Source organism: Dromiciops gliroides, chromosome 2, assembly GCF_019393635.1.
Source record: "Dromiciops gliroides isolate mDroGli1 chromosome 2, mDroGli1.pri, whole genome shotgun sequence".
NCBI lineage: Eukaryota > Metazoa > Chordata > Mammalia > Microbiotheria > Microbiotheriidae > Dromiciops > Dromiciops gliroides.
The window spans coordinates 195,782,333-195,805,551 of NC_057862.1; the positions used below are offsets into that span (position 1 = coordinate 195,782,333).

Below are 23,219 nucleotides of genomic sequence, written 5' to 3' on the forward strand. Positions count from 1 at the left end.
GATGAAAAGACACGTATTCTAAAGAGCAAACGTCTTCAGAGCCCTGGCTTTGGCTCCTGGGTTTCACTGGGTTCCAGCACTTGCCTGGTTACCTTAGCATAACTCTCTGCTGCATCCAACATCAGAGTCAGGGCTTTTAGCAGCAGCTGTTTCAGTTGGGGCCCATCCTTGACACATTCCTCTGTACAAAGAGAAGGGCACTTATGAATTGCCATTTGCCTTCCCTCCCAGTGTTTTCCCAAAACTTCTGAACTGGACTCATCTGATCTGGCCCACAAAATATTCCTCCTAGGGGCTCATTTCCATCTTAATTAATGCTGAATCAACCGTTCCCTCTGGGTGGCATAAGAAAGGATTAGAGGCTTGCCTAGGTGCCTGAGCCCTCATTCACTGCTTTGACTGAAGGAGGATGTCTTGGATGCTTCAAGAAAGGCTGTTTGGCCAGAAACAGAAAGGCGGGAATGCCAAGCTTTATTCTGAGGTGGTGACTTCCTCCCTTGCTGGTACACTAAGGATAGTTCTCATAGCATAGCACAGACTTCAGTCTGAAAGAGTGCTAGGAAGGCAGGTGATAGCTTCCCCTCAGAAGTTTCACAGGATTTCTAAACCCTTCCTAATTCACATGCAGTTCATTCTGGGGTCCCCTCTCTTTATCTGGGGATGTGCGACACAGCATGTGCCTTGCTTCACAACTAATCTCTGGACCCCTCCAGAGAGCCTCTAGACCAGCTGCTGTGTGGGTGCTGCCCCCGACTCTGCTCACCCCAGGGCTGAGATTCAATCAGCTTCAGCTGGATGCGGGCAGCTGCCTCATGGTTCTCCCCAATCTCCCGGCACATGCTGAAGCAGAGGGCAATCATGTTATGCTTCTCACTGTCTCCTGGGCGGCAGCGCTTGATGTAGTCCAGGAGGGCTGTCTTTAGTGTTCCACTCTGCCAGGGGAAAAAAAGGGCAAACCCAGGGACCAAGCAGCATAGGAAAAAATCACTTGTAAACTTCCTCAGTCAAAAAGCTTTAGGGGGAATCTCAAATCCTCTATAGGGAGATTGTATTGAGAACTTTCCCGTTGGCATCCCCCACTTCTCTCACACAAGGCCACTGCCCCACCTTGTTCTCAATCAGTGCTAACCAGCCTCCTCTGAAATATGACCAAAAAGCACTATGGGAATACACCACATAGGAGTCTATGTGCTCAGCCCTCACCAGGCCTGGGCCAGCTGGAGGTGGTAGGAAGGGGTGTGAGAGAATAATGAAAGATAGCACTTTCTCCTTGGATTCAAACTCCTGCCTTTATTTAGCCTTCCCTCACAGAAATCAAATGCTACTGAACCTGAACTGAGGGTCAAAGAATTAGAGTCAAAAGGCACCTATAACTAGTCAGAGAAGAAAGTGACACATGTCACCAACATCTACTAGCCCAAGTCAATCTCCATAGTTGTATTATTTTTGTAATGAACCGACACCAAGACGTGTTCAGTTCTTGGCAACATGGCTGTTTTCACAGCCCGAGAATATCTGTAGAAGTTTCTTTGCTAAAAGTGATCTCCAGTGCTTTGTCTGCCACCCTGGTCAAACCCCTGCTGCCAGCAAAGGAAAGCCTCCCTTACCTTGCAAGCAGATGCTATCTGCTTCAGACAGGCATCTTGTGCCCAGGGGAAGGAGGCATGCACCTGATACAAAATCCTGCCCTCCTGCACCAGTGCTTGGTCAGTGCGAGGCCCAGCACTGAGGAGGGGTGCCCCTGTCCCACCTCAGCCCTTTGCATCACCAGCAGCTGGCACCACAAGGAGGCCGACTAGGGATCTCAGAAGGAGCCAGATGCCTTTCCTAAGGACGCTCAGACAAACCCGTTATCCTAGCGGCGCTCCCGGGGTCACAGATGAACCATGGGACTCCTAAGAAACAGCTCTACAGGTGGATTCTCATCCAATAAAATGCAGTGTCCTCAGCCACTTGGGGAGATACCAGAACTAACTGCTCACACCATTCAGTCAAGTCAGGAATCCCACCAGCATCCACACATGGAGAGCTCAGAATGATGACACACTTATTTTCAGTGTGGTGCGGTGGACAGAGAGCCGGCCTCACAACCAGGAAGACCTGGATCCCCATCTCTGATAGACACAGCTGTGTGGCCCTGGGCTAGTGGTTATTTAATCAATCTCCCAAGGCTCCGCTTAGTAACTCTCCAAGACTATCAGCTGCAGGGATGGGGCTAACCTGCAATGAAGGCACTTTCCTCATCCAGAAAGTCAGTTCCCTCTACCCATGGAATCCTGGATCCAGTCCCACTCCTTAGGTTATCTTCAGGCATGCTGGACAGCTGCTCCCACACCTGACACACACGGGCCATAGCCCGGACCATTCTTTGCCTCCTTTTACTCTCTCGGGGTTCTGTTTTTGCTCGGGGCCTTAGAAACCACTCCCACCCCCAGAATTCTGATATCAGTTCAGTGGGTTAAACATTTAATTCATAGTCAGCTGGCACCTACCGGATCCAACTTTTTTCTCATCAACACTTCAAAGTAGTGTTTTCTGTGCAGCAAATCAAATATGTAGGTCATCTCATTGTATCTTCCAATGCCCGTCAGGAGGCGTACCTGAGGAAGGAGGCAAACCTCATCAGAAATGCTTGTTCTCTAAGCTTTGTAAATCTAAAAGACTTATAGACACACCTATTCAATTCAGCATTTATGAAACACCTACTCAGGTTAAGGTGCTAGGGAGACAGAGAAAACAACCCCAAATAACCCTTAGCTTACATTCTACTGGGGGTAGTGGGGAGAGAGAGAAGCACACATGGTACACTGCAGTAAGTAAAGAAATACAAGGTCCTATGAGGATGGGCACTGACTCAGCAACTGCATGTATCAGAGAAGTGCGTCATGGAGGAGCTGGCCCCTGAGCTGAGCCTGGAAGATGAGGAAGAGAGGGCGAGATTTGTGAGATGGCACAGGGACAACAAAGATGGTCACCACTGTAGTCCAGTTTCACCAGAACAGAGTGCATAAAGGAGAGGAATAGGAAAAAAAGGCCAGACTGCGGAGGGGCTAGGATGTCAGGCTGAGGAGTTTGTATTTTATTCTAAAGGTAATAATAAAGTAGGGAACTGATGAAAGTTTTTGAGGAAGAGAGTGGCACAATCAGAACTGTGCCTTAGGAATCATTTTCTGGTAGCTATGTTGAGGATGCTGGAGAAAGGAAAAACTGAAGAAACTAACTAGGAAGCCATTAGAACAGTGCAGACAAGAGGTGCTGAGGGTCTGAACTAGCAGTGTGAGTGAAGCGAGAGGGACAGATGCCACGTATGTTGTGGAGGGAGAATCAATAAGATGTAGCAACTGACTGGATCAGGAAAGGAGAATTGGGGATGACAGAAAGGTTAAAAGCTGGGGTTACCAGGAGGACAGGGATGCCCTGTACAGAATCAGGAAGTTTGGAGAAGGGATAGGATTAGGAAGAAAGACAAAATGACTAGAGTTTAGAGGAAAGATTAGGGCTAAATATTTAAATCTAGAATCATCTGCATAGGGATAACAGTTGAACCCACAGTTAAAATCACCATGAGAGAATAAAGAAAGTTAACAGGGCCAGGACAGGCAGAGCCTTTAGGAACACCCACTCTTAGTGGGCACAAGGCAGAGGATGATCCATCAGAAGAATGAACTGAGCATTCAACTGAAAAGACTATAAATGAAATCAGTTGGTAACCCTAAAACAAATAAAAAAGAAATCTTGAAAATTAGAGGAAGAGAGGAACTTAAAAGGACTATAAAACTGACAGGCAAAACTAAGAGCTGCTTTTTTGAAGAGACTAACAAAGTAGATTAATCATTATTAGCCAAACTGATCAGGAGATGAAAATCAAATTAACCAAATAAAAAATTAATGAGGTGAATTAAGAATAAATAAAAGAAATTATCAGAAACTATTATACATAAGCATATGCCAGGAAAATAGAGAATTCAAAGGAAACTGACATTTACCTAAAAAAAAGCTAGCATATATGCTACAAAAATCATTCGAAAAATAGACAGAAAGCACTCTACCACAGGTCTTTTATAACATACAGGCCTAATACTCCCCAGAAGAAAGATAAAGTAAAGAAAGAATTGCAAACCAATCTCACTAATGCAAAAATTATAAACAAAATCAATGGAAAAAGACTACAGAAATGTACTCCCAAAATAATTCATTATGACCAAATTATTTTGATATCAGGGATGCAAGGATGGGTCATTAAAAAAGTTAGTATATTTAATCACAAAATAAAGTTAAAAATAAAATCACGATTCTTTCAATAGATGCAGAAAAAAGGAATCTGACAAAATACAGCACTCATTTATGTTAAAAACCATAGGCATGGGGGCAGCTAAGTGGCACAGTGGATAAAGCACCGGCCCTGGATTCAGGAGGACCTGAGTTCAAATCCAGCCTCAGACACTTGACACTTACCAGCTGTGTGACCTGGGCAAGTCACTTAACCTCACTGACCCGCAAAACAAAACAAAACAAAAATTAAAAAACAAAAACAAAAACAAAAAACATAGACATGGAATGGTCTTTAATATGATCAAAATCAAGAACTAGCATTCTTACTAGTGGGAAAACAGAATCTTAACCATTACAAACTGGGGTAAAATAAAGTTGTCCTTCCCTACCCCAGCCCCACAACTTGACACAGGTGTAGAAACGCCAGCTATAGCAACAAATTAAGAACAAAATCAAAAGTATAAATATGAAGAGAAGAGACAAAACTATCACTATTTTTAGATGGCAGGAAAATGTACTTTATGGCTTACCTTTTTTTTTTTTTTTTTTTTGCGGGGCAATGAGGGTTAAGTGACTTTTGCCTAATAAATGTCAAGTGTCTGAGGCTGGATTTGAACTCAGGTCCTCCTGAACCCAGGGCCGGTGCTTTATCCACTACACCATCTAGCTGCCCCTGGATAATGCATTTCAAAGGGATGTAGCAATCCAGCTGATGGAGATGTAGCCCCCAAATGGACAACTGGAGTACTCTCAGAGTACTCAGAGATTCCTTCTTTCTTTTCTCCTTTAGACCAACCTACCCTGAACCCCTATAGAAATATACCTTAAAGAGAGCAAAGATCATAAGAAATGATGAGCAGGAGGAGTTCAGAGAAACCTGGAGGGTCTTACGTGAGCTGATGATGAGTGAGATGAGCTGAACCAGAAGAACATTGTACACAGTATCATCAACATTGAGTGTTGACCTACTGTGATGGACTATATTCTTCTCACCAATGCAATGGTACAGAAGAGTTCCAGGGAACTCATGATAGAAGAGGATCTCCAAATCCAAGAAAAAAAAAAAAAGAACTGTGGAGTATAGATGCTGAATGAACCATACCATTTCTTTTGTTTTGGGTGCTGTTGTTTTTTTTTTTTCTATTTTGAGGTTTTGCATTACTGCTCTGATTTTTTCTCTTATAACAGGATTAATGCAGAAATAGTATTAATGTTATTATGTGTATATATGTGTGTATATATATATATGTATCTATATGTATATGTATATAGATATATAGATATAAAGATATAACCTATATCAGATTACCTGCTGTCTAGGGGAGGGGGGAAGGAGGGGAGGGAGGGGAGGGAGGGAGAAAAATCTGAAATTGTAAAGTTTGTATAAACAAAAGTTGAGAACTATCTTTACATGTAATGGAAAAAATAAAATACCTTATATGTAAAAAAAATAAAAAATTAAAAAATAAATAAAAGGGATTGGAAAAATAAATAAAAGGGATTGGAACAACAACAAAAAAAGAGAGCAAAGATCATGTTACATATATTCTTCCTTCCTGTGTGCCACTAAAATGGCCCCTGGTGCCATCAGATGAAGGAAGACGACCCCAAAGCTCCCCTAAACCACGTTAGGCCCTAACTCGAGGCTCACTGCTTTTTCCCGTGTCATGTCTGACTCTCCTGACATGAGCTCAAAAATTCTGTGCATAAACCATTTATTAAGCACCTGATATATGGAAGATACTGTGCTGGGTACTTAGGGATACAAAGTTATATAGGACAGAGTCTCTGCTCCACAGAACTTCTGCTCTCCTTGGGCTAGATCGAGTGTGGCTGTGAGGGAGTCACTTACCACCAGTCCGTACTCATCGTTGGGGGCTAAATGGTTATCAGTGAGCAGCCGAGCAGCCTGCAAGACCCGGATAATGCCTTCCATGTGACATGTCAGAGTGAAACACTGATGGGCCAGAATCAGTAATTCCGTGGCTGGGGACAGAAATGAGGAGAGGCTGCTGAGATGGCTGGGAATCAATGTTTTCTTGGCTAGATATCCGTGAAAAGGGTGTTTAGCCATTATCAGCAATACAATGACTTGAGGGACTTATGATGAAAAATGCTATCCACCTCCAGATAAAGACCTAATGGAGTCCGAATGCAGATCAAATCATACTACTTTTTCCCTTTCCCCCTTTTTTTGGTTTGTGTTTTCTTTTGCAATATGACTAATGTGGATATAAAAAGACACAGGGATGGGGCAGCTAGGTGGTGCAGTGGATAGAGCACCAGCCCTGGAGTCAGGGGTACCTGAGTTCAAATCCGGCCTCAGACACTTAACACTTACTAGCTGTGTGACCCTGGGCAAGTCACTTAAGCCCAATTGCCTCACTAAAATAATTAAATAAATAAATAAAATTTTAAAAAGATACAGGGTTTTTACCCTAGTGATCTCTTAGGTCGTCACTTGGTTCTACAAAAGGCAGTCAGATGGGGGCAGATCTACCATTAAATGCCCAAAGTTCACATCTGGGTGGCTTAAGAAGGGGAATGAATTCTCCTAAAAGACTATTTTAGTACCCTCTTGGCCAGACTGGTTCCACAAAAGGTCTCTGATACAGGGTGGAACCTATTCACCAGACAGGAATTTGCAAAGTCTATTTCTTTTTGAAGAGTCACCAGGTTTGGAGCTGGGAGGGAGCTCTAAGCTCTGGTCTACCCTCCATTTCACTGGGGAGGAAGCTGAGATCCAAAAGTTAAAATAACTTGCTCAAGGTCACACAGGCAGAGGAGTGCCAAAATTAAGAGCCCAGGTGACCTGACTTGACAGCCTGTGTTCCATGCTATCTTTTACAGCTCTAAACCCAATCTCTGGGATCAGACCACAAAGAGGGAAGGTTAATTAATCCCAATAGGTTCTGCTCCCACATGTAGGGCCTAACCAAATGTCACTTGCTACTTGTTAGTACGATTATCTTTCTGTCCAGGCCCCATGGGCCACAACCGGAAACAGGAGGACAGGAAAACAGGAGCCAGGCAACAGAAATGGGCCTGGGTGTCCAGAGCTTCCTGGGCCACGGCTCCTCCAGATATTCTGCAGGGTAAGTCATGAAAGACTAGAAAGGTTCTGGTTCTGAGGAATGTTAGGGGGACTGAGCCTCCAGACAGATCCTGCAGAGGCAAACGAAGTTAAGGCCACATGCACCCAAGCCCTCAGGAAGTGCAAAGCACTGACTTACTACAGGATAGTTCCCCAGGGGGAACTGAGGAAATCTTATCTAGCAGCTTCATGCCAACCAGTGTGCGATCCTGGCATAGAGAAGTCAGCTGAAGGAGCATTAGACCTTCCTCCGCTGGACTGGATGCCTGCTTCTTTCCTGTTCAGATAGAGAAAAAGACAGTTATTGTCTGTAAATATGAGAAGAAAATGCACAAGGCTCCAGCTAAGTATGGCAGGCTGGTGGGTGGGTGGGTGGGGAGAAGGGATATCCTTGGATAGGGCCTTTCTGCATGGGGAAAAAGTATCTGATACCAAGAGTCAGTATCAGAAGCTACCAAGAATAATCAGCCTCAGTGTCATTCCCAATGTCAAATATAAAAATTCATTTAGGGTAGTCATCTTTCTGCAAAGGCAGCATGAATTTGTGAAACGCAAGTGTAAATATTTCAAAACATCTCTGACTTCCTTAGTGTGGGTACTCCCTCCACCAATGCAGATCACAACACTTTCACACCTTATTAGACCACTTCCTTAAGAGGCTGTGAGCCCTAAATTTATCATCTGGTGGCTGGCTTGGTGATGAGCCTCTCTAAACTTGGCTAGGCTGGTCTTCATGACAGGCAACTGCTGGGTGCACACTCAAAAATCACCCACTTGTTAGGACCTGCTAAAGCTGACATCCTGTTGGCCTAGACTCTGAGAACCCAGAGCCATGACCACCCTTCAGTAAGACTCTAGAGAATAACTTTTGAGGAATAGTCACAAGACATGAGTAAGTGTGCACCCCTGAGGTCATCACTTCACTAGAAGGCAGCAGGACAGGGCAAGAGACACATCCATCACCTTTTCCCACTGAGGCGGCCAGCAGCTCCTGCATCACCTCTTCAGCCACAAGGTCGGCCACCTTGTCTGCCTTCAGACCCTGGGTAGTAATGAAAGCCTGGGCTCGCTTACAACGGTCAGGTTGCTGTGAGGACAGGATGGCTTGGAGCACAGCAGTATTGTCCTGAGCGGAGATTTCCCGGTAAGTGCAGCCCAGCTCCTAGGGGGTGAGGAGAGCACTGTGAAACCTGAGCCTGAAACCTCTATGCCAGGGAAACACTGGCCCAAAGAGTTCTCTATTAAAACCTTTGGAAGACTGAGTGAAAAGGATTAAGTACTGCTTCTGCTTGCTACAATTTCACTAAGGGATCCAAACCCAACCCGAATGAACAGACAAAAAAGCTTTCATTTGGAAAGGGGCAGGTGCCACAGACTATCTATAATTTCTTTTGGATAACTGAGTTTTTAAATTTTCACCAAAAATTGGAAACACAACATGTGCCCTCCCTTCCCAGGCCAGCTCATGTTTTCCCCAAGCACTCTCCTCCATTCCCTTCTCTCTCTCTCTGTCAATCCTTACTCTTTTTCTAGCTAACTTTCCTCGTCCCATCTTCCCTTCCCTTGTTTACTTATGTCCCTTCCCAAATTCAGACAACTGGGACAGTGGAACACTTGAACTTCCAAACCAGCAGCTGAGACATCTCAAAATATTGTACTCAAGGGTTCTAGGCACTTCTTCCACACGCCCCTCAATTTCCCTCCCAGCCTGTGCCCTCTCAGCTATTCAGTCCGGCCCCATTAGCTTCTGCTTATTTATGTTTTTGTTTTTATTAGGGAGATAGGGGGGAACATGTACATAGAGTGAGGCTCTGTGACTCTCAGTGTAAGGAGTTCCCCAGTGCAGAAACTCTCCTCACTAACATACATCAGCAACCATTCTTAATTTAGAGTCTTGATGGGTTTCCAGGAGCCCCGGGAGGTCAAGCAATTGCCCATTATGGTGCAGTCAGTGTCATGTGTCATAGGGGGGTTTCCATGTGAAAACAACATTCTTACCTTGACAAAAGTCTAAGGGTCTCATGTGAGAGCCTTGCTGTCTGTAAGCTACAGAGTTAGTGAGGGGCAGGCAGCTAACCTGCCTGCTGCTTCTTTCCATTACCCAGGCCTAAAGAGTACTATATGCACATACCTCTGCAAGTTCGTACAGACAAAGGACTTGCCGGCAGTAGTTCTTCCCATGAAGACATCTGCTTATCAAAGTCTCCAGATAAGCTGCAATCTCATCACGGTGTGTCACCATAACAAAGGAATGACTATCCAGACTGGAAACTAGAAGCAATTTAGAGGTATGAGGGAAGCAAACAGACAGACATAGAAGCCATTTCACCTAGTAAACCTAGAGTTCTGGCCGTTTTGTTTCCATCTCCCATTTTTCCTTCATATACTTCCAAAAGATAGCCAGTTAGTCAGAATCACTTTAAACAAGTTGCCTTCCACATGTCTTTCAGATCTTTTCTCCAAGAATTCCGGCCTGAGATATTCCCCTTAGGATTATTTCCATTTAGACTATAAATCCATTGGAAATAAACCCAATTCTCATTTTCATATGAGATGGTCACAAGGCAATACTGATACCCTCCTCATACTAAATGACAACAGAATGGCTAGCCAATTAAAATAAAGCCTTTGATTCCAGGAATCGAGAGGAAACTCAATTTATGAAATGGTCATGATACCATAAGCTCACTTTTAAGTCAGTTTAGAATTCAAAAAAGGAGTTTCCCTGTAAAAAAGAGTATTCACCCATAATAATCATGATATACTACATGGGGAAAATGCACTCAGAGTTCCAGCTTGGGATTCCCAGAACACATTTATCCCATACAGCAGGGAGACCAATAACTCTGTCTCTCTTACTCTCCCTTACTTCCCTGGCAGTGGGTAGGGGGTGAAATATGGGGCTAGCATCCTCCAGTGCCTGATACTAGGGGGGGTCAAGAGCCACTGGGTTCAAGTTACATACTGCTTGGAAACCTCCTCATTGGAGTTCCATCTTGCTCTTCTTCCTCCTCCTCTTTTTCTTCCTCCTCCTTCTTCTCCAGTAGCTCAGCATTCCGAAGAAGAGCTTGGATTTCTGGGTGCAAATCATCTACACTAGCTTCTCCTGAGGCCAGTGCTCTACAGTGTAACACCAAGAAAACATCCTGATTATAGAAATGAAAATAGTGGCAAACTCTGCTTGCTTCATGCACAGAGCCATCATCTAACAGATGCCCAATCAGAAAGTTTAGTGATCCTGCCTCGTTCTTATCCAGTCTACTCTCAGAGGCTTCTCTAGAGGGAAAGCCATTAATCTCTAAGTATTTTGAGGCATTCAGGGCAGCTAGTTTGGAGAAGGAAAATTCGGTGGCTAAGCTATCAAAGGAAAGGTCTCCACTGGTTGAAATCTGTCGAGAAAACTGTGACTCAACCACCTCTTGGTCACAACAGTGCATTTGCTGGGCGATACGACAAAGCCAGATCTGCTTCTCTAGCTCTTCTAACTTTCCTAAGGGCACAGGGTCGTCCTGGGCAAGCCAGTGGCCTGACAGGGTAAGCAACAAATGTCTTTCCATGATGTTAGACCATTTCTCATCAGCTGAGGACTCAGATGGCACAGTGGCCTGGGCTAAAAAAAAGTCAGATGCTATTCTTTTCAAAATGGAGTTCTTCTTAAAATTCTCATGACATTTTTTCCAGAATTCAATTCTTGCTTGCTTCAGGTACCATTGACCAATATGTTTTAGGGTCTGCATCTCCTGAGTTATCTGTAAAATACATACAAATGCTATTTTAGGTTTTACTATATTTAAAAAGAAAAAAAAAGGATCTCTGGTCATACTGACCCTTAAGAATAGTATGAGAAGTATAACATTCAAAATAAAAGGAAAACAGAATCACACAGATTAGAAGGACCCTGATAGAAAAGGTCCTCTGATCCATTCATTTCCTGACACCCCAGAAAACCAGGCACTTGCAACAATTTTAAAAGAATGATTAGGAAGATGTTCCACATGACTTTTCAATTATTCATTTTAGTTTCAAAATTCCCTCACCTAAGAAGTTTTTCCTTATGTCTAAGTATTTATTTTATAGTCTAAGTCCATTATACTGAACTCATAAGCATGAAAAGCAATTCTTGATGAATTTGTATCAATAATCACAGGACCCTTCCATGGGCAATGCCCTTAACATTCTTCCTATGGATTGATTTCTGTAAAGGTCCTTTTGAAAGTTCTTAGCTATGTTTCCATTTTGCTTCTTGGATGGAGTTCGGAATGATTCTGTTTTACAGACTTAATTCTACTCTAAAGAAAAGTGCCGTCCTGTTCAATATCAGTCTAAAAATAAAAGATTTTACACAATTAACCAACCTAACTTTACCTCTTCAATAACCAAGCTGTCCACAGGTAATTCAGCTAATCCTGCCACCTTCCTAGCCAGGGCAAACTGTCCTTCTGTCTGTAGCCTTTCCACAATGGATCTGCATTCCTGCTGGAAGTTCTCAGTGCTGTAACTGGTTATGATAGAGTGATTAATAGCTATGGATGTGTCCTTCAAAATCTGGCTGAGCGTACACAGCTTCTTCACATCTGGACCTGTAACAAAGAGAAGAAAATTAAGGACACCATTATGGTATTTGAGGAATATTTGGGGACAAGGGGTAAGAATACCATATTGAATACAGGAATGTGGGTTTTGGGAGTAGAACCTGCCCACACTATTAATAACTCAGGAATGAGACTAACAGAAAAAAACAAAGAGAGTAGGAGTCTCGCAACTACAGAACACCAGAACTATCCAAAATAACCATACTCAGCTTCCTAACAGTAAGCCTTAACATGGATTAATAGATGCATTCAGTCTACACCCTAGCTTACAACAAAGAGTCAACTAAGCTCTAGGGCCCCATCATTTTCTAGCACTGTTCCCACTCTGATCTGGTATACATGCAAGCTGCCACTACTATGTAGTTGATTCCATTACAAGATCACTTGAAGCCATGCCAAGTAACCTGGTATGGAAGACACTGATTATAACAGGGCAGCTAAGGCAGCAAATGCCAGCTTACAAAGTCTCCAAGTACTGACCTGCTATAGTCAGAATGCCATATTATTTCTTTCTTTCTTTTTTTTTTTTTTTAGGCAACTGGGGTTAAGTGACTTGCCCAGGGTCACACAGCTGGTTAAGTGTTAAGTGTTGGAGGTCGGATTTGAACTCAGGTCCTCCTGACTCCAGGGCTGGTGCTCTATTGACTGTGCCACCTAGCTGCCCCAGAATGCCATATTATTTCAACCCATTGCAGCTGCTGTCTTATCAGGAGTATCCCAGGTAAGGGTCAGCCAGGTGGAGCAGTGGATAGAGCATTGGGCTTGGAATCAGAAGACTCATCTTCATGAATTTGAATCTGGCCTCAGAAACTAGCTGTGTGACCCTTGGCAAGTCATTTAACCCTGTTTGCCTCAGTTTCTTCATCTGTAAAATGAACTGGAGAAGGAAATGGCAAACCACTCCAGTATTTTTGCAAAGAAAACCCCAAATGGGGTCATGAAGAGTTAGACACAACTGAACAAAAACCCAGCTAAGTTTTCCGTTTAATCCCTGGGGGAATCTCATCCTTCCTATAGAAATTGCTGACCAATGCTTTTTGATGAAGTCATGAAAATCAACCTCAGGTGGCCTCAATTCTCACAATGTAGGAAGTTCCATGAACAAACTGAAAAAAGTAATAATGTCACAATTAGATATATTTTATCATCTTCCTCAAAAGCCTGAATTTCTTACTTGGGCAGACAGGAGATGTATCAGAAATAATAGCTCATGGGGGCAGCTAGGTGGCGCAGTGGATAAAGCACCAGCCCTGGATTCAGGAGGACCTGAGTTCAAATCTGAACTCAGACCCTTGACACTTAGTAGCTGTGTGACCCTGAGCAAGTCACTTAACTCCCATTGCCCTGCAAAAAAAAGAAATAATAGCTTACATTTATCTAGATGGCACAGTGCATAGAGAAACTAGACCTGTAGTCAGGAAGACCTGAGTTCAAATCCAGAGTCAGACACTTACTAGCTGTGCCCCTGGGCAAGACATTTATTCAGTCTGCCTCAGTTTTGTCATCTGTAAAATGGGGATAATAATAGAGTTGTTGCAAGGATCAAACAATAATTATAAAGAGCTTAGCACAGGGCCTGGTATATAATAAGTGCTAGATAAATGTTATCATTATTACTGTTGTAATATAGCACTTTGAGGTTTACAAACTGCTTTCCTCAAAACACTGTGAGGTAGACAGAAGCAGGGCGGAGCCAAGATGGAGGAGGAAAGACATTAAATGCATAAAGCTCCTGACTCAATTACCCCCCAAAACAGCAATAAAACAAGCCCTGGAGCAGCAAAACCCACAAAAAGATGCCTGAGATAATTTTCCAGATTAAAGGCAGCTATACTGGGCTGCAAGAAGAGTCCAACCCCACAATCGTGCAGACACGGAACCCAGACATGCAGTGCAAGATGAACTTATCCCCAAGCCTCCAAATCAGCTGCAGCACCAGCATATTCTGCAACTAAGCTTACTGTCAGGTAACAGGGCTGAACTGCTGACCAGGGAGGAAAGTGCAGGGGTATCTGTGGGACCTAAGGAGGAATTCAGCTATAATACCCCATCAGGGAACCAGGAAGAAATCCTGGGCACAAGGAGGCCCAGGGTGGGGAGGGGCGCAGGCTTGTTGAAGCTAAGAACCACATCAGCACTCTGCTGGCTGGTTAACTAGCAAATTGGCTTGAGGCTACCTTCGGACTAGAGAACAGGTCAGGCAAGAGAAAAAACTGCCATTCCTCAAACCAAAATACCTGGGACCCTCTGAAGCTTGGACAGTGTAGCTTGGGAGTAGGGGCCCAGAGTCAAGTAAAAAACAGCAAGATGAGCAAGCAAAGAAAGTTGAGAATAGAATGTTTCTTTAGCAGTAAGGAAGATTGAGGTGCACCATCAGAAGAGGATAACAACCTCAGGGCCCCTACATCCAAAGCTTCCAATAAAAATATGAATTGGTCTCAAGCCACAGAAGCACTCAAAAGGGACTTTGAAGAGAAAGTAGGAGAGATAGAAGGAAGATTTAGAGAGATGTAGGAAAGAATGGAAAGAGAAATGAGAGCAATGCAGGAGAGTTATGAGAAAAAAGTCAACAGCTTAAAAAGCCAAATGGAGAAGGAGATAAAAAAGCTCTCTGAAGAAAATGATTGTCTAAGAACTAGGATTGAACAATTGGAAGCTCGTGACTTTATGAGAAACCAAGACACAGTAAAGCAAATCCAAATGAATAAAAAAATAGAGGGCGATATGAAATATCTCCTTGGAAAAACAACTGACTTGGAAAATAGATCCAGGAGAGATAATTTGAAAATCATTGGACTACCAGAAAACCATGACCAAAATAAGAGTTTAGACAGCATCTTCCAAGAGATTGTCAGAGAAAACTGCTCTGATATTCTAGAAGCAGAAGGCAAAATAGAAATTGAAAGAATCTACTGATCACCTCCTGAAAGAGATCCCAAAACGAAAACCTCCAGGAATATTATAGCCAAATTCCAGAGCTCCCAGGTCAAGAAGAAAATATTTCAAGCAGCTAGAAAAAAGGAATTCAAATACTTTGGAGCTATAATAAGGATAAAACAAGATCTAGCTGCATCTACATTAAAGGAGAGGAAGGCATGGAATATGATATTCCAGAGGGCAAAGGAATTGGGACTATAGCCAAGAATCATGTACCCAGCAAAACTGAGTATAATCTTTCAGAGGAAAAAATGGAATTTCCTTAAAAAAGAGGACTTTCAGGCATTTGTGATGAAAAGACCTGAACTGAATAGAAAATTTGACTTTCAAATACAAGATCCTGGAGAAGCATAAAAAGGTAAACAGGAAAAAGAAATCATGAGGGATATTAAAAGATTAAACTGTTTACATTCCTACAAGGGAAGATAATACTTCGAACTCATAAGAACTTTCTCAGTAAGGAATTCACAGAGGACACAGGTATGAAGTGAATATGATGGGATGATATCTGTAAAGCATTTATGTTTTGTTCTTTGTGTCTTATGTCTGTGGCCGGATTTGGGCTTGGGGCCTGCTGGGTCCAAAGCTGGTGCTTTGTCCACTGTGCCACCATGATGACATCTTTAAAATAGGGTTATGGGGTAGGAGGAATAGACTGGGGGAGGGGTGGACTGGGAGAGGTAGCTCACATGAAGGAAATAAGAAAAAAGCTTATGGAGGAGAGGGGAAGAGGGGGAAGGAGTGGGGGAGTGAGGGAACCTTACTATCATAAGAACTGGCTCAAAGAGGTAATAACATATATACTCAAGTGGGTATAGTAATATATCTTTGCCCTGAGGGAAAGTGGGAGGGGAGGGAGATGGGGAGGGAGGAGAAGAGGGGAAGGAGGGAAGGGCAGATTGGAGGAGAGAGAAATAAAAAGCAAAACCCTTTCAAGGAAGGTGGAGATGTTCTGCATAACTGCACAAGTATGACATATTGAACTGCTTGATTTCATAGGGAGGGTTGAGGAGGGAGGTAGGAAGAAAAATTTAGAACTCAGAATTAGCTCAAAGACATTAATCTCATCAGAGTGGGCTCAAGGAGGGAATAACATACACACCCAATTGGGAGGAGTAATCTATTTAACCCTACAGGAAAGTAGGAGGGGAAGAGGATGAGGAAGGAAGGGTGAAAGAAGGGAGGGCAGAGTGGGGGAGGGGGCAGTCAGAAGTAAAACACTTTTGAGGAGCAATAGGGAAAAAGAAGATAGAAAATAGAGTAAATATCATGGGAAGGGAATAGGATGGAGGAATAGTTATAATGATTGACTATAATGGCAAAATGTATGTACATACTTTGCTGGGCTATTGTGAAGAAAATTCTTTGTCAAGTTTAAGGTACTATATAAAAGTTATGATGAACAGGATGCTATCAGAAAAGCCTAGAAAGACCTACATGAACTGAAGCAGAGTGAAATGTACTATACAAAATAACAACAATCGTGTAAGATGATCTGCTGGGAAACGTGGTTATTTTCAGCAAGGCAATGATCTAATATAACCCTGAAGGACTTATGAAAATTGCAACCCATCTACAGAGAAAGAACTGATGGTATCTGAAAACAGATTGAAACACATTAAAAAATTTTTTTTTCCTTTGACAATTCCTTAATCTGAAGCTTTTTTTAAAAACCATTTTTTCTCACAACCTAACTAATGTGGGGATGTTTTCCATGACCACTCATGTATAACTTATATTGAACTGTTTGAGTTCTTGGGGGTGGGGGGTGGGAAGGGAGGGAGGAAGAGAAGTTGGAACACAAAGTTTTAAAAAATTGATGTCAAAATTTGTTTTTACATATATCTTGGAAAATACAATTCTAAACAGACTCAAAAAGGCAACAAGTATGAAAATCTTCCCTTAGAACTCCTTCCAGTGATGGCTATAGGAGGGTCTATGTAGCTGGGCTCCATGTGAGTGAACAGACAGATAGTATACTAGCAAAATACATGTGAAATGTGAACTGGCTTTCTGTGCTGGTGTCACATAAGATCACTGAAGCTTTGAAATGGAAGGAACAGAAGTCACCTGGTCTGACTCCTACGTGAATGAGAATCCCACCCGGTACTCCACCAGTCTTTGCTTGAAGACTCCTAGAGAAGAACAGCTCCTCCCTGAGGTATCCCTTTCTATCTCTGGACACCTCTCATTGTTGAGGACTCTTTCCTCAATGTACCAAACCCAAAGCTGCCTCTCCAATCTTAGCCAGCTGCTCCTGACACAATGACCTGAGAAGAACAAATGGAGCCCACAGATGTCCTTCAAATATCTGAGGCTGGCTGCCATCTCTCTCCTAAGTCTTCTCCTTTCTGAAACAAACATCTCCAGACCCTCCACTGATCCTCACGTGACAGCATTGTCTCCACTGTAAGGATGTCCCTTTTATAGTTGCTCTCTAGCTTATTATTGTTCCTCTTATGATGCTCAGGTCTAAGCAGGACAGAGTTAAGTGGACAATCATCTCTGAAATTCTGAAATTAATAAAGCCTAAGACTGAATCGAATTTTTGTTTTTGTTTTTGCGGGACAATAAGGGTTAAGTGACTTGCCCAGGGTCACACAGCTAATAAGTGTCAAGTGTCTGAGGCTGGATTTGAACTCAGGTCCTCCTGAATCCAAGGCCAGTGCATTATCCGCTGCTCCACCTAGCTGTCCCTGAATCAAATTTTCAGCTGCCATGTTACACTACTGATTCAGATTGCACTCCAAAAAACACTTGAATCTTTTGCCGACAATGATCTTCTTTACTCTGAACTTATCAAGTTAATGGTTTGACCTAAGTATCAGGCTTTACATTTATCTTTATTAAATTTCATTTTAAGAGATAAAGTTTATTGTTCTAGGCTCTTCAGATCTTTATCGATTCTGACTGTTATTTGACGTATGAGCTTCTCTTTGAGTCTGGTCATTCAACCATTTCTTTTTCCACCTAGCTATTCTATCATCTAGCCCACATCTTTCCATTTCATCCACAAGAATAACATGAGAGAATTTTTTAAGTGCTTGGGTGGAATTCAGGTAAAATATATTTACAGTATTCCCTTGATCTCCAGCCTAGTAACCCTGTCAAAAAAGGAAATGAGGTTAGTTTGGCATGAATTGCTCTAGCTTTTAGAGATCACCATTTCCCTTTCTAAATGTTCACAAACTAGGCCTTTAATAAATAATGCATTCTATAATTCTGTGAGGAATCAAGTTCAAGCATTATTAGACTTTGGCTTGTAGATTTCACTTCATTAACTTGAATTCAGCAAGGGAAGGGAGATACTTGTTTCTTTTTTTTTTTTTTCCCCCTTTTGTGAGGCAATGGGGGTTAAGTGACTTGCCCAGGGTCACACAAGCTAGTAAGTGTCAAGTGTCTGAGGCCAGATTTGAACTCAGGTCCTCCTGAATCTAGGGCCGGTGCTTTGTCCACTGAGCCACCTAGCTGCCCTTAGATACTTGTTTCTTATCTCATGTTTCCACCTTCCAATTAGTTACATTTGTTCTGTCTTTTCTGGTCCAAAGATTATTCTGCTTGGCAAACAAAATGGATGCAGAATAAGAATTGAGCACTTCTCACTTTCCATCATGTCACCATCCCTGTATCTCACTGGATGGGGATTTGGCCTCTTCTTTGCTCCTATTTTTTTCCACATAGATAAACCAACCCTTTTTCTTTTCTTTAGAATTCTTGCCCACTTTAGCTCACTCTCAACTGTGGCTCTCTGAGCATTATTCTTACAGGACAATACCATGCTTCTGCATTCATCCTTACTTAGTCGCCCATGCATCTATCTTCTATTACATTTCTTTTAAAAAACTAAGCTGGGGGCAGCTAGGTGGCGCAGTGAATAAAAGCACCAGCCCTGGATTCAGGAGGACCTGAGTTCAAATCCGGCCTCAGACACTTGACACTTACTAGCTGTGTGACCCTGGGCAAGTCACTTAAGCCCAACTGCCCTGCAAAAAAACCAAAACAAAACAGAAACAAACAAAAAAAACCCTAAGCTGGTCATTAAGTTCCCTGGACAATCACACAGGAGGCTCTTCTAACAGCTCTCCCTTCTCCCTCATTGAATTTCTTTCTTTTTGATTTCCCAATTTTATTCTTGTGAACTTCCCCTCTGTCTCTGGCTGACTATACTGTGGTAGAATTTTATTCTTTTTTTTTTTTTTTTAAGTGAGGCAATTGGGGTTAAGTGACTTGCCCAGGGTCACACAGCTAGTAACTGGTAAGTGTCTGAGGCCAGATTTGAACTCAGGTACTCCTGACTCCAGGACCGGTGCTCTATCCACTGCGCCATCTAGCTGCCCCTGTGGTAGAATTTTAGAACATAAGATTCTACCTTTCTCTGAACTCTTCAAGATCTGCTCTCTCAAGAACTATAGTACATGTCAGACTATGTCTTTCTTTTCCTTTATCAAAAATTCAAAGACAATGGGGTCACTTCTTTCAAGGTTTCCAAAGTTTGTGCTTCAGCAATGAGCTCCACATATTTGGTCAGATGCAAACCCAGAATAGCAATTTCCTTCATTGCTTCCTCCACCTTTTGAAGGAATCAATAAAGGCAAGCCAAGAAATTATTAATTGCTCTACTTATGACAGAAAAAGTGAGCTTGAGTAGAAATTTGGACAGTTGAGGACCCTACAATACAATCTTGTGATCTAGTTCTCATCTAGTTTTCTCTTTCTATTCAGGTGATTTGCAAAATATTCCAATTATAATCTTGCTTCTATTTCTCCCTCTACTATTCTTAGACAAACTTTCCCCAGGAAACCCCCTGGATTTCCACACATGAATTGGTCTTCTTAATATATAGTAATACTATTCTGCTTTACCCATCCCCCACTTTTATTTCTTGTTATTTTAAAATCAAGCTTACCCTCCCAGAGTCATATTCTAGGCATGACTGCATCCTAGCAAGTTCCAACACTACTAAGGAAGTCAAATTTGCCTCCCTGCCTTAGGATCTCTAGTTCACCTTGCTTATCACCCCTGCTTTGAGCATCTGGATACAGACACCTGTATGTTGTCTTCTGTGTATTATTGAGTGTTTCTACTATTGTTTCTCTTCTTATAGAATAGCTGCCCTGGTATATCTAGCTTGATACTGTTACATAGGCAGTTTTCTTTTTCTTTCTCCATTTTCTGTTTGACATTTTCACATACATGTGCTATCTACATACAGATACATAATATACACAGAAAAAGTGTATGTGAAAGTTGAAAAAAAATGCAGTGCCACATTACAAAGAAAATTATTAAAAATTAAGGACAGTCAAAAAAAATTACTTTATGTATACATTTTCTGGTATCTTATTTCTTGAGAAAGAGTCAAAAAGACTTGATTTTTTAAAGGCTTAAGAAAGTTCCTCAAGTCTCATGTTTTTGGGGGGTTTTTTGCAGGGCAATGAGGGTTAAGTGACTTGCCTAGGGTCACACAGCTAGTAAACCTCAAGTCTCTTATAATCCAATTTAATCCAACACAATAATATTTATTAAGCACCTACCCCGGGCAAAGCACTGTTAGGTGTTAGTGGCACAAAGATGAAAAAACAAAAGAGCAAGCTAGCTATCAGAAATGGTATTACCGTCAGAAAGATGGCCTATTTCAGAAAACAGCTGTAAGAGTTTTCGTAGCTCATACTGGGTCTTGCACTGCTGCAACATAAGCTTCCAAAGAAAGCTGACTTGATGTTTTAGCCATGGCACAGGAATGGCAAGAGGGTCCGTATTATCTGCTGTTTCAATCTGAACAAAAAGAGAAGAGGGTTAAGGAGAGAGGTTCTGCTCAAACAACCAGCTAGGAGTTAAGGGAACTGAGAAACCCCCAAATTTCATTCCATGCCTGTATCTTATCTAAACTTTGTGTCTGTTACCAGTTATCTTCCCATAGCCCAGTGCTCTCCTGAGTCAAATAATTATTTGTTGAATGGAGTAACATGTAGTCATCCTTGATTAGGTGCCTCTGTCACTCCTCAGATGAAGGCAAAAGAGAGAAGAGCAGAAGGGTGTAAAACTGGCAGGTGAAAAGAATGGTGCCAATCTAACTGCTGTCTGTGATGCCCTCTCTGCCCTTTTCTGGAAAGTGCAAATGTAGAGAACTCTAACACACACACACACACACACACACACACACACAGATGGCTAACGACTATTGGATTTCTGTGAAGAGGAGTGTATGTAAACTGATATGAGTATGTACACAGAATTCAGCAATGCTAAATACATCATCAGTGTGGATTATAAATTGGAGCCAATGTGCTTAGCATCTTTTTTTTTTCCCCCAGGTGATTCCAGGGCTGTATTATTCAGAATCTTGGGGTTGGAAGGGACTTTGCGGGGTCATGGAGTCCAAAACCCCCAGAACTAAAATCCCCCTTGTAAGAAGTGTGATTAAGTGGTGACCCAGCCTTTGTCGGCAGCCCATGACAAGCCATTCACCACCTTCACAACGAGGTGCCCCATTACATTTATGAACAGCTCTAAGTGTAAGTTTTTCCTGACACCAAACCTAAATGGGTCTCTAAGCACCATGCCACATGATAGACATAACCTGGCACACAATAGACACTTCATGTTTTCGGTTTCTTTGCAACCGCTCACTAATTCTGCCCTAATGACCCAAGCAGATGCGGTTTTTCCACATGATGGCCCTTCAAATGCTTGAAGAGGGTGATCTTGTTCTTCCTGTGTCTCCTCTTCTCATGCCCAGTATTCTGCACGGGATCCTCCTTTGGTATGCCAAGGCCTTTTGCTAAGAGGACCATCCTCCTCTGGGCACCTTCCTGCTTGCCACCATCCTTCCTATCACGTGACAGCCAAAACTGAACATCAGCCTCCCCATGTGGTTTGAGCCGGACAGAGCTGTCGAATCCCTGGCCCTTTCTGAAGACCTGTTCTGATTGCCTTATTATACCCCATTTCCTCTCTTTTCTCATCGGGGCTATCGTAAAACCCTTCATTTTCAAACAGCATAATCTGCATTCTGGATTCCTTCACTTCTGAAAACAATGTCACAGGAATATAAAAACTATCATTTCACCTAAAATCAGCTCCCCATTCTTCACTTGGCATGGCTTGGATAAGGTCCTAACCACACTTTTTTTCAGTTTCCTCTTTTCCCAAGTGGATTTTAAGTCCACCAGTGAAAAATTCTATTTAATTATTGTCCTGTCCACTGAATGTTTGAATTAGCCAACTTTTGCAGTCTTCTATTTTAATAGTGACACATTCCTATGGAAAAGTTAGTTTGGAGTAGCTAGGTGGCGCAGTGCATAAAGCACCAGCCCTGGATTCAGGAGGACCTGAGTTCAAATCCAGCCTCAGACACGTGACACTAGCTGTGTGACCCTCGGCAAGTTACTTAAACTGCATTGTCCCCCCCCAAAAATAGTTAAAAAAAAAAAAAGAAGAAGAAGTTAGTTTACAAATAGCTAGGAGATACAGTATATACACTTGAGTGCTTGATCTGGAATAAGGACATGAGTTCATATTTTGTCTCAGACATTATTAGCCATGTGACCCAGGGCAAGTCATTTGACCTAAGCCACAGTTTCTTCATCTGCAAAATGGGAGAAATATTACTATGTACCTCCCAGGGTTATTGTGTGGATCAAATAAAATAACCTGTAAAGCATGATGTGCAATCTTAAAACATGATGTAAATACTACCTATTATTATTATTATATTATTATTTTTTCTTCATAAGATGCCCTCATCTAAATCAGTCTAAACATTTTATTAACATGATTATTATTTGTTAATTCATTTGGGCCTACAATGTTGAAATTTAGGGGTCTGGGGTAAGATTTTGCTCCATGTTTTATATATTTATCTGACTGTTTCTGTTGATGGGCTCATGATACAAAAAAAAAAAATCAAAATAACTGATCTCGTGATCAAAGGAAGAGTTTTAGCTTTCAGCTTTAAGGCAGTTTTACCATGAAAACTACAAAATACTTAACTTACTTAACTCAGGTCTATTCCCCAGTGAAACTATATTGGTATATGCACAAGTGAGAAGCTAAAGGCTGGAGAAGCAGCAACAGCAGAAGTTATGGCAATGGCTGAGATTTTGCTCTCTCCACAAGAGGTTGGAGAAGTTGTGGTCAGACAGGAGCAATGAGAGGCCTGGTATTGCCCCAGAACAGCAGTAGCTAAAGGTCTCTCAAATGTGGAAAACAGAAAGAGGAACCCCACTCGCCATCTCTGACTTAGGTACCTTGGGCAGACTGATATGAGTAATTTGGCATTTGAAAACAACAAATGTTCATAAAAATGTTAAATGGCTAAGTA

At 42.2% G+C, this 23,219-nt stretch overlaps 1 protein-coding gene across 1 annotated transcript in view; it reads right to left on the bottom strand.

Annotated features, from left to right (window-relative positions):
- Window positions 1-23,219, bottom strand: part of SPG11 (SPG11 vesicle trafficking associated, spatacsin) — an 87,863-nt gene that overhangs the window by 2,697 nt on the left and 61,947 nt on the right. The window contains 10 exon segments of the mRNA XM_043980724.1: window positions 93-181; window positions 764-932; window positions 2,493-2,600; window positions 6,125-6,258; window positions 7,506-7,643; window positions 8,330-8,528; window positions 9,498-9,637; window positions 10,332-11,115; window positions 11,732-11,946; window positions 20,512-20,671. Coding sequence (XP_043836659.1) covers window positions 93-181; window positions 764-932; window positions 2,493-2,600; window positions 6,125-6,258; window positions 7,506-7,643; window positions 8,330-8,528; window positions 9,498-9,637; window positions 10,332-11,115; window positions 11,732-11,946; window positions 20,512-20,671 — 2,136 coding nt within the window.